At 33.0% G+C, this 12,533-nt stretch overlaps 1 protein-coding gene across 1 annotated transcript in view; it reads left to right on the forward strand.

Moving 5' to 3' along the window:
- LOC133190558 (centrosome and spindle pole-associated protein 1-like) overlaps positions 1–9,360 on the forward strand; it is a 103,261-nt gene extending 93,901 nt beyond the window's left edge. The window contains exons 49-55 of the mRNA XM_061326253.1: positions 1,125–1,175; positions 2,862–2,942; positions 3,616–3,719; positions 3,850–3,873; positions 6,904–7,009; positions 7,884–7,953; positions 8,068–9,360. Of these exons, the coding sequence (XP_061182237.1) occupies positions 1,125–1,175; positions 2,862–2,942; positions 3,616–3,719; positions 3,850–3,873; positions 6,904–7,009; positions 7,884–7,953; positions 8,068–8,131 (500 nt within the window). The 3' untranslated portion in view covers positions 8,132–9,360. The remainder of the gene's footprint in view (positions 1–1,124; positions 1,176–2,861; positions 2,943–3,615; positions 3,720–3,849; positions 3,874–6,903; positions 7,010–7,883; positions 7,954–8,067) is intronic.
- The last annotated feature ends 3,173 nt before the right edge of the window (positions 9,361–12,533 follow it).

The raw sequence follows: 12,533 nt of genomic DNA on the forward strand, positions 1-12,533 counted from the left end.
CTTACATGATACATTTTCTGAACATGACCTTCATGTGACCTTGACCTCACTATTCCCTATTTTTTATATAACTCGCTTTTAAGGCAATTATTGAAGATATTTTTATCAAAACTCTTACTCTGTTACATATTAGTGGGAGCTATTCAAGAGTTTCGTAATTTTCTCACCTTGACCTTTCCTATGACCTTGATTCTACTTTCCTTCATTTTGCATTTATGTTTCAAAATTAACATTCCAGATTTTTCTTCAAACTTTATAAATACAAAATTGATAAAAGCTATTCAACTGTGTCAAAATCTTCTGACCTTGACTTTCTATACATTGTGTTACTGAAGATGAGCTTCATGCATATTATACATATGGAAGACAATATAAATACATGTACAGTTGAGCTTGTTTATCTCAAATACCAATATGTCAAATACCAGTGATATGTCAAAGTGATTTAGAAGTCCCAACCAACTTTTCTTTATGTTTTTTCAACCTCATTAATTTAATGCTAAGTAAAATTCAATATGCATGCATGTAAACAGGGCATTCAAAATTTGATGTAGTTGGTGGGAAATATTTGATTGCATCAATAAAATGTTCTGTTTCGGCTGTTGGCAGACAATTGCAGTAGATGTGGGAGACAGGGTGTAGAAGGTTTGTTGCAATTGTGCACACTGAGTGATCACATTTAAGGCCAGAGTAGGTCACATGATGTCATTCAACAATCTTACTATCCATGATAATGTGTAGATATGATAAGGATAAATTTGAAAATAAAGTAATTCTGTTCATTTAGATTTTCTTAGAAGGGCAAAACTTGGAGACATTTCTTACTATTTTAAGTACTATGAGGATATTTTTTAATATTTTGAGTTGTAACATTCTCTTATATACTACCGATTGTCAGAAATTTATTTCAAGAAAGTTTCATTAATATTCGACAGTGACTGAAATTCAGTTCCCAGAAAGAGATCAATTTCCAGGTTTGTTTTGATTGCGTTAATCACAGATCAGATGAAGTCGTCTGGCTGGAATTTAAAGTTGCAGACTGAGTCACATTTTTTTCTGTGTCAACACATTTTGATTCTTTAGCATGCACATTCATAAGGGTTCATTTCTTATTTACTTTTAAGGATATACGCCAACCAATTACAACACGTGGAAAGGACGCCGATCTGACAGAAGTATATATGATATCTAGTAGTATCTGGATATTCTTTTCCTATATAGTTGTAGACATAATTTTTTGCAAAGAATATAATATTTCTTTATTGTATAATGATTAATATCTTTAAAACTTTTCCCAGGAATATAATTTGATATATATACACACTGCTACTTTTGTGCTTTCTCTGCTATATTGCAAACTAAGCCACTTTCTTGCCTTTTGGGTGTCTAACACATTTTATTTCTCATGAGTGTTATAGAGGTTCAACTCTTTTTATCATGCACCTTCAAAGGTATAAAACATTGGTGACCATTTCATCAGATCCTGTCAGCTCTTCTTCATGGAAATTATTTATTTATTTTACCCCCTGCAAACAAAGTGTGGGAGATATACTGGAATCACTAGGTATGTTTGTCTGAAGACTTTTTGTGGAGGCCATCTCTGAAACAATTTATTATTGTTTTTCCAAGTTTTATAGGAATAATGCATACATTTTAAACATGCATCTGATATTTTGAGATTAATTTGTCAAATTTTAAACAAGCTATCACTTATGTTTAAAAAAAAAAATTATTGTACATAAAATATGACAGGAAAAGGGAAAGTGAAATGTTTGTATGGACATAACTGTAAAACCTAGAATCTTAAGATTTATGAACATGTGACTAGTGACTAGAGGTATGTCTTGGTACATTTTGGACAAGGTCATAGGATTATTGATCTAAAAACAACTCCAAAATGGGTTGTGAGTTAAGGTTGCAACCCTGCACCCATCTTTATCCAGGGTAATTTGAACAAGGTCAGAGAGATGTAATTTTCTTGCCTTAGCCATAACTTTGAAGTGGGGAATTTTACCAGGCACAAATGTTTCTTATCATAGGAGGATGTGTAATAACCCTGCATCATGGTCATTTGGACACCTGCTTTACATATACTCATGCCCCTTGGGCTGGATGGATATACATGTATCTGTATCTTGTATACAAGATTTATGACCTGTGCCCATGTAGGGTGGAAGGGGGGAGGGAGTTGAAACCATATTGCCTCTGATTGCCTTCTTGTTGTATTGTTTACAGTATAATTTTATCAAAGTAAATGAATTTCTGGCAGGTATTGTTAATTTCATTCTGACAAAACTTGTACATCTTTGCTTTGATAATACTTTTTTCTCAAGATTCGGATCATGGGAATGCGGTTATTACAAGTTACACATCAGATATTTATTTTGTGTGTGCCAGTATTTAAAGTAATAATTAATTCAGTTGATACAGCTTAGAAAATAATGACTTGATTTAGCATTTGCAGCTTAAACATTATACATACTGTGCAGGGAAATGTTCACTCTCATTTTATTTTTGCACTTTTCTTCAGTGGGTAAATTCTAAATGGGGCAAATTCAACAGAAACAGAGTTTTATCATTTTAAATGCAACTGTATCTGGATGAATCAAAAACGGGGCAAAATCATTTGCAAGTGTGATTGGGCAAAAATAAAACAGGACAAAACTAACCCTGTATATAGAAGTTTATTAATTAAAATATGTTTCTCTACCTAAAACAAATCTCCCTTGATTGACATATAATCTTGGAATATTTATTCAAAACTTTTAGCATACAAATTCATTATTTATTTGCAGAAATATGTATATATTAGCTATAATGTAGATGCATTAACCTATATTGCACCTGCTTTTTTTGTACAGGTCTTGGTGCACCGCCCATGACAACACGCCAGGGCACTGTTAGTCCACGCTCCATGCTCAACTCAAACAGTGCATTCATAGGTTTGGTCACATTCTTATGATTTATCCACTTATTAACACAACTAACAATTCATGGTAATGGTTCCAGATTAAGTTTATTTTTATTAGAAGGCATCATATCTTTTCCAAGGGGCAACAATTCCAGTCACATATAGCAAGGGTGAATGACTTTAAATTTCATTCAAACAATTTCACCTTTGTAGATTAACACATGTATAAGCTTGGTCAAATTAACCATTTTTTATTTGCAATATATCAATGTTACGAAGGCAAGGATCAATGACATAGAGCATTAATAAACCCATGAGGATCTTATCATTTTCATTTAACTTAATATCAAGTCCATTGTACAACAGATCTTCGAGTACGTATGACCTCAGTTACACATTATGAAGCAAAAACTACTGGCATCATAGCTAGGAGATATAATTTAAAGATTAAAAATAAGTATTGTTACATTTGATGTATATGAATAATATATTTTTTTTTTGTTTGATAAATAATTAATTTACAATGTTTACATTGGAGTAATTAAAATTTTCAACAACAAAAAAACAAAACATGTATATCAAGTATAATAATTGCATACTAGACCTAAAAGTCATGGGACTTACATGTAGATAAGAATAAATTCCTGGGTGCATGGAGAATACTAATTACAAGAAAACAAAACTAACAAAACTTTTTTTTCTAGATGTGGATGGACTCAACCATTTCCCAGATGACTTTGAAGATCTACCTAAGAGAAATGAGTCGGCTCGTTATCGAAGACGAGAAAGAATTGCACTAAGTCCAAGAGTAAGTTCTCATGTTTCCAAGGAATATGCTTTTATATAAAAAAAAAACTCATGTTTTTGATTAGAATTTAATTTAATGTTAAATCATTGAATATTGTAACTAATTTTTCTTTCATGTTTTGTATCCATAGGTGGATAGTGTAGGATATAATCCAGTAGGTATAAGGCTGGTCACCAGTCAAATTCTTGAACTGTGAATCAACTAACACATTCCAACATCCTCACTTTCTCTTAATTAATTATAACTCATTATCAGGTCAAGAGAAAAATAGATGGCCTGCCCACCCATTTATTACATACATTGTTGTGTAATAATTTAATAGGTGATTCATATATTGACAATGCACATTTGAAGCGAATGACACATTTGTTACCTCTCAGAGTTGGGAGGCTTAAATGAGCCATTCTGATTAAAATTAATCAGCATCTGCCTTCATTTTTCAATCCTCTTAAGCATACTTCTCAGTATCTCCTTGATCAACTTTTTTTCCCTTGATACCTCATACTGGACAAACTTTGTCACGATTCCTTAACGTCTCTCTTTAAGTTTTTAAAATTCAGTAAAAATTTTAGCTCAGGTGAGCTTTTATAATTGACAGTTGTCCAGCTTATGTTTTGTGTTCATAATCATCATAAAACATTCACTGTTTGTTGAAGTCAATACAATCATTAAGCTACTGTTTCAGGGCAATATTCTTGTTGCCCTTCAAGTTGGAGAGTATTTCTTCTCTAGTAGTGAAGAAATAGAGAATATTATATACTAAAATCCATATCATATAATTAGGGCCGGAGGGTTGATATGACATATGGATTTTAGTGTGTAGTATTTATATATTTAAAATATTTAATATTTTAGTTCATATAAAGTCATTTAAGATTGTTTCGTGCATGTGTATTAATACCTTTTTCTTTAAAATCTAATAGTCAAATTAAGAGGCAAGTTTAGGTCATTATAAAACAAATCAAGTCAACCAATTTTTGTAGAAGAATTTTATAATATGTATATTTCAATTTAATCAAGTTAATTAACTTTTAAAGATTATACAAACATTACTTCCGGTTTGCTAGTCATTTTTGCACACTGGTCTGATACTTGATATGGGTTCTGGGACCAGTCTTTGATATGGGCTATTGTGATATCATATCCCAATTGTACAGTGCAGATTCAGTACCAAGTACAGTTGAACTTCAGTATCTTGAACACCGATATCTTGAATATTATGGATATGTCAAGCTGATTTGGAAGTCCAAATGCTTATTTCTTAAGTATTTTACCCTGGATATCTCGAATCCTCGGATATCTCAAAGTATTTTCTTGGTCCCATCGAGTTGGAGATAACGAGGTTTGACTGTATATGATAAGTAATCTTATTATACCTCTATTAAGAATACTCAAATTTGATTGGCTTGTTAGAAGGCTTTTAAACTCAATAATGACTCCAAAAAGTACCATTTACAGCAATAATGACCTAGGAATCATTGCACGGGTATAATGACCCGGTCATTATAAATAATGACCACTAAAAATGACCTGTTGTATCTAAATTCGATCTTTCAAATTTAAAAATTAATGCTTACAGTAATGACTGTTCATTACAAAAAAATGCCGTTATAAAATTATGTATAGTCTTTTTATGATACGGAATACGATTGTCCTTTAGATGCGTCATAAAATTTATCGTTTTCATTGAAACTTTCTTTACAATGTTAAATGCAACGAATGCAGACTTGGCTCTTTTGTACAGTAAAAGTCTGCACCAGATTGTCATTATACTTGGGAATGGTATTTGTGAATTTATAAAAATGCATGTTACTGACAATCACAGAGTGTTTTAATATAAATCGGCGGTGCAAAAACTTACAAGACTTGCAGGCGAAAAGTAAACAACTTCACTAGCGAATCCCGATGAAACACTGATAATAAAAGTTCGTAGGTCTAATACACAATTGATTACACAATTACGCAGCCTCGGTCAAGTCAGGTCACCTCGTGGGCCAAGTCTCGGGTCCTTATTTCACCATGTTGACCTCATCAGGGGTAATTAATTGTATAATATTAACCTCAAACACATCATTTATTAATTATATACATGTACCAACTTAATACATATCTTGTCAAAATAATAAAAAGATGAGGTGAAATACAAAGAATAATATTGCCTTCACTAATGGTGTTGTGTTTCACTGTATTTCACAATATTTTAAAATTTGCAAGTGTGAAAACAGAGAGCTGCAAAGAGGAAATGTTCATTCAGTGTGTTTATACACATAAACAGTATTCAGTATCAATTTATTAAATTTTGAATTTAACAATGAATTGCACATGAAACTCTTTATTAGGTCACCAGAGTGACTATTAAAATATCCGTTTTCATCGTGCAATGTCTTTTTGTGCATCAGCCATTAACTTTTGAACAATTTTATATCTTCTCTGGAACGGCTCAGCCAATTTAAACCAGTATTGGTGTATAGTTTCTATGGACAAAGGGAAACAAAAATTGTGAATTTCATGGTTTTTGCCCCTGTGGGACCTGAGGAGTGTGGCCAAAACCTGGGCATCAAGTAGTCAAAATGTTAACATGATTAAAATAAGCAATGAGCCCTGTACTCAAACTGTGAAATTCATTAACCTTGGGTTGAGTCACTGGTTCAGGACCCAGGATAGGACTAGCTTGGTCATATATCTAAGAAAATTCTAGGAGACAAAATACATGTATATGATTATAATGAGCAAAGATCCTCTACCAATATTGTGATATTCATGACCCCAGAGCTCATGCCCCAGGATGGGACTATGGTCTAATGCTTGAAATGTATTTTATGAGAAAATATTCTTTACTGCACTAGGACATTAAAACAGTCAAACTTGTTGCATGGTTATAATGAGCACTGAGCCCTTTACCCAAACTGAAATTTATGACCCCTGGTTCTAGGCCCAAGGGTGTGGCTAATTTAGTCACATACTGAAAATTACATACTTCTTTAATCCTGGACATTAAAGAGACTATTGAAAATGTTTGTAAGATTATAATGATAACATTATTAATGAGCCCTCTACCAGATTTGTTAATTTAAATTCATGACACTAGGATTCAGGCCCCCAGGGAATAATCTAATGTGTGAAACATGCAGATTCTTTTATTTATTTCATGTGTAATACATCTTTGTAATCTTTGTCTTACCAGCCTGAGAGTCAACCTTTAAATCCATTTGGATCAACAACAAGTCTAGATGTTGATAGGATTCAGCGTAAAAATGATGCTAGACTCCGAAGGCTGCACCAGTTGAATGGTAATTAAAAAATATTTGTGATGTACTTCGTGAGCTACTGCTTGATATTACAAGGAGACTACAGATTTTTGACTGACAGTACTGACTAAGAGCTTTATTTGACTGACAGTGAGCTTTATTTGACTGACAGTACTGGCAGTGAGATTTATTTGAACGACAGTACTGACTGTGAGCTTCATTTGACTGACAGTACTGGCAGTGAGCTTAATCTGACTGACAGTACTGATGCTGAGCTTAATCTGACTGACAGTACTGATGGTGAGCTTTATTTGACTGACATTACTGTCTGTGAACTTTATTTGACTGATAGTACTGACTAAGAGCTTTATTTGACTGACAGTACTGATGGTGAGCTTTATTTGACTGACAGTACTGATGGTGAGCTTTATTTGACTGACATTACTGATGGTGAGCTTTATTTGAATGACGGTAGTGACTATGAGCTTTATTTGAATGACAGTACTGACGATGAACTTTATTTGACTGAAAGTACTGACGATGAGCTTTATTTGACTGACAGTACTGATGGTGAGCTTTATTTGACTGACAGTACTGATGGTGAGCTTTATTTGACTGACAGTACTGACTGTGAGCTTTATTTGACTGACAATACTGATGATGAGCTTTATTTGATTGATAGTACAGATTAAGAGCTTTATTTCACTGATAGTACTGACTGAGAGCTTTATTTCACTGATAGTTCTGACTGTGAGCTTTATTTGACTGACAGTACTGAGGGTGAGTTTATTTGACTGACAGTATTGATGGTGAGCTTTATTTGACTGACTGTACTGTCTGTGAGCTTTATTTGATTGATAGTACTGACTGTGAGCTTTCTTTGACTGATAGTACTAACTGAGAGCTTTATTTGTAGCAGATGAAGTTTCTCTGGCTGATCCTGATGATATTCTGGATAGATTCATGGCAAAACAGAGATACAACAGGTAACTATCAAAATTATTTGTAAAAGTGTGAAAGTCAGAATTTTCTAAATTGCAAATATTACTAAAATCACTGTCATTAATGTTGTTTTTAAATGCAGTAATTTTTCTTTTTAGACCTCCATCAGGCCAGACTTTACAAGATGACACCTGGCTACGACCTGCCAGTAAAGCTATCTAAGGAGCATCAGTCCAACATGTGAATCCCTCACCATACTCCATAGAACAATTTAAACTTCCTAGAGACCTTACATCAAATCTTATTCATCTCAGAACTATAGGCCTTTAGATGGCTTTTTTTCTGATTGACAAACTGGGGGCATTAAAAAAATAAAAGTGTAGAACTTTTCAGATAGGGAACCCAATAAAGCCAATAAAATACTCATAAATCAAATGATTTAAAATTATACTTTCTATTTATATCTATTCACATATAAGCAGTCTACATTGCTACCAAAGTTCATTCTGAAATTCTGTATACTTTTCAAGATATTCTAAAATCAATTCCAACATTGACATAGTTTTCTTTACTCAGTTAGCTTGGGCCCTTTACTTATATTTTTTACAACCCCAGTTTATTAGTCAGATCAAATTGATCTAAAGGTCTGTGTTCAGAACCAGACGATATATTCATGAAATAAATATGTATTATAGCATCAAAGCAATGTCAAAAGTATCGGTTGTTATGTAATTGGGTTAAAATTTTAATTTTTAGTGCTTTTATTTTATTTTACTTTAATTTGTAAAATGTGATGAAATGTTTTTTTCGTTGCCATACGCCTGTGAAAAATGACATCAGAAAATATATATCGTATTTTAGTTATGGCAGCCATATTTATTTTATAAAGCAGATCTGTGATAAATGCTAGCTACCAATATATGTGATTTTTACTCACATGAGTGCCCAGTTTGGATTAGCCAGTGAAAGTTCTAGTCCGTATTTGTTAGGTTACTTCTGCATTGTTGTACAATATTGTTAATGTAATATTTTCATTCATAGATTCACATTTTACAAGGTTCTCTGAAAATTTTATACAAATTCCGTCAAGGCAAAATTCAAATGTCCAGTAGCTCAAGATTAAATTTGACCTTAAGTACATTAAATCCAATGAGTATTCAGGTTTCGATTTTGTCTGAATGGTCATGTGATTTGTAAACCATGACAAATAGTGTCAAAACATGACATATTTGCTTTATAACTGAATTGCTAATACTGTTTTTGAGGGCTGTGTGGCTGGTCATGTGTACACATCACTAACAAAATTGTCACAAATTGTTGTGGAAAAATTAACTCTGTACTATCCTAGAAAAACAAGTTTATGTTAAAAAAAAAAAATACATTACAAAAAAGTAAAATGTATTATGTTATTTTCACCATGCAAAAGACAAAAAATAAATTATAGATATTTTCATTGTGTTCTTTGTATGATAAAGTTAGCCCCACCCTGGGCCCTGTACCTTTGTATATGCCTCAGATGTGTTATAAACAATATGTATTTCCAGAACATGCAGACATCTTGAGGACCCTTTATACACTAAAGGAAAAGGTTTTTAGACATTAAGAAAATGATAGTGTGTAAAGGTGTAAATATCGAGCTTATCTATTACATTTTCAATATAGGGTTCCTTGCATTTACCTCCAAGAAAAATGTTCAAAGACAATGAGGTACCTATGAATAGAAATCACTGTGGTTTACTCAAGTGGGCAAAATATCTTCAAAAGAAGTCTTCAATCTATTAATCTTGGCCTACTAAAATGTTATAAATGCTTGATTTGATCACAAGTAATAAACTGTACATTGCATTTAATTTTATTCTAGATCAAAGGGCAGATTACTCTATTTGCATAAAAATATCACAAAATCGAACTCTTTAGTGTGCAGTGTACAGAGGGCTCTTTAGCATTGAAAATTCTTTTATGAGATATAGAGTGTCATGACATATTTTAAAGAAAGAAAATTCAGCTTAATTAATACAGTTAAAGTGGCAAAATGAATTATACTGATTAAAGAAAATTAATATATCAAGTAATGATAGATTTTAACATGAATGATTACAACTGATTTTCCAGTCCAAACTTGCTAGTGTGTAAAAAAAAAGTTTGTTTGAATGAAAAAATATAAGGTTATATTTCTGTCTTAAAAAATTTTACATAGCAGGATTTACCAGTTGTTTTGTACATGTAGGTATTCATTCAATCACACACTGCAATGCATAGAGAAAATCTTTAAAGTTAAAAAAGTTAAAGTCAGGTTAATTGTAATATTTTAGTCACATAAAGGTTAAATCCCATGGCAATTGCCCACCAAGGATGTCAACATTATTATGAATTAAATGGAATTTTCATCATATATATTTCAATTGTATTAGTATATTCTGAGTAAATTTACTACACCTAGTAGAACAGCTTAACATGATTATACAAGTCATATCAATATGGAAGAATCCTCAGGTAGTGCAGATTCAAGTTTGTTCAAATTATGACCCCTGGGGGTAGGGTGGGGCCATGATAGTAATCAAAGTGTTAATTGCATGAGAATAAATGGAAAGATCCTCCTCTAATAAACAAGATAAAGTTTGATCAATATGAGTGATAAGCATATACATATACAAGCACTCTCAGATAGTTTAGATTCAAGTTTGTTCAGATCAGAGCCCTGGAAATAAGTTGAGGTTTCAGGGGACAAATAAATTGAAAAAAATGGGCTATATTAAGTTCTAAAAGGGGCACATATAGAAAGATAGTCTAAAGTCCAACAAGAGGCCAATGGGCCACAACACTCAACCCAGTTACATGTACCAGGCCCTGCTGTACGTTCTTCATCATCAGATTTTTTTCTTAACCTCCCCCCCCCCCCCCCACCCTTAATTTCATAAAACTTTTAACTCCATATTGTGGACCAAAACCTAATCTTAAGGGGCTATGATTTATTTAAAGTTGAATCTACACAACCTTGGGATGAATCAATGTGACTAATATGGCCCTGCTATTCTGGAAAATAGTCAGACTGTTGTCAGTCAGTCTGTTCCAATTAGTTTTCTGGAGTTTTTTTCTAGACTAACGATAAAATATCCATGTATTGGGATGTGAGTGTATCTTGATGAGTTACAGATCAAGTTTGCATTTCAATGAACTTTGAAAATTTCTGATGGAATTACAGCCCATACTGGTAGTTTTTGCTTATTTTTTATCAGTGTATAAGGAAAGGAGGAATGAACAAACACAAATTGAAAATTTACAAATATATATATTACATCGTAATAAAAATATATGACTGGACTAGGAATCAAATGCAGACTCCTGCATTACTAGACAGGTGCTCTAACCACCGAGTGAGCTATCGAGGCAGATACAATCCATATAGCCCATATTGAACTGAAAGAATTAAAAACACAATTTTATTCTATAATCACTAAATGATTTATTGTAAATATACACCATATAAATGATAAATTATTTTGCATACATACCATGAAATGTAAGTCATATATTTGTCAGGAATGTAACAGATATTACTATTAAAGTTAATATTAATCCATAACCTATCAATTAAGATGTATGGTACAAGAAAATTTCACATCTTGCAATGCCACTGTACACTGATAACTTAGACATAAATAACATCATTAGAGTCTAAAATTAAATGCAAAAATCAAAACCACTAGAAAACTGACAATCAGACCACAAAGCTTGCCTGAGTAACCTTGGCCCTGCTGTTCTTCACCTGATTTTCCCCCTTGTAATATTTATTGTGGCCCCACCCTACCCCTGGGGGTCATAATTTGAACAATTTACAATCAACACTACCTCAGGAAGCTTCCATATAAATTTCAGCTTTTCTGGCCCAGTGGTTATTGGAAGGAAAATTTTTAAAGATTTTTTTTTATATATTTCAATAAAAAACTTTGAATCCGTATTGTGACCCCACCCTACCCTGAGGCCCCTCAGGGTAGGGTGGGGTCACAATACGGAATCACAATTTGAATAAATTATAAACTACAATACCTCAGGAAGCTTCCACATAAGTATCAGCTTTTCTGGCCCAGTGGTTATCGAGAAGAAGATTTTAAAAGATTTTTCCTATAAATTTCTATATAAAACTTTGATTCCCTATTGCGGCCCAATCCTACCCCTGGGGGCCAAGATATGAACAATTTACAATCTACACTACCTCAGGAGGCTTCTGCATAAGTTTCAGCTTTTCTGGCCCAGTTGTTGTTGAGAAGATTTTTGCTATATATTTCAATGTAAAACTCTGATTCCCTATTATTGCCTCACCCTACCCCCGGGGGTCATGATTTGAACAATTTAGAATCTACACTACCCCAGGATGCTTCCACATAAGTTTCAACTTTTCTGGCCCAGTGGTCTTGAGAAGATTTTTTAATGAACCCACCCTATTTTTGTCTTTTCTCGATTATCTCCCCTTGGAAGGGGGCTTGGCCCTTCATTTTAATTATCTAAACTCCCCTTCATCCATGGATGGTTTGTACCAACTTTGGTTAAAACTGGCCAAGTGCTTCTTTAGAAAAAGTTGAAAATGTAATAAGTTTACCGACGGACAGACAACGGGTGATCAGAA

The sequence above is a fragment of the Saccostrea echinata genome, unplaced genomic scaffold (assembly GCF_033153115.1).
Source record: "Saccostrea echinata isolate AGI-Se365-2 ecotype Australia unplaced genomic scaffold, CSIRO_AGI_Sech_v1 ptg000022l, whole genome shotgun sequence".
In the NCBI taxonomy this organism is placed as follows: Eukaryota; Metazoa; Mollusca; class Bivalvia; order Ostreida; family Ostreidae; genus Saccostrea; species Saccostrea echinata.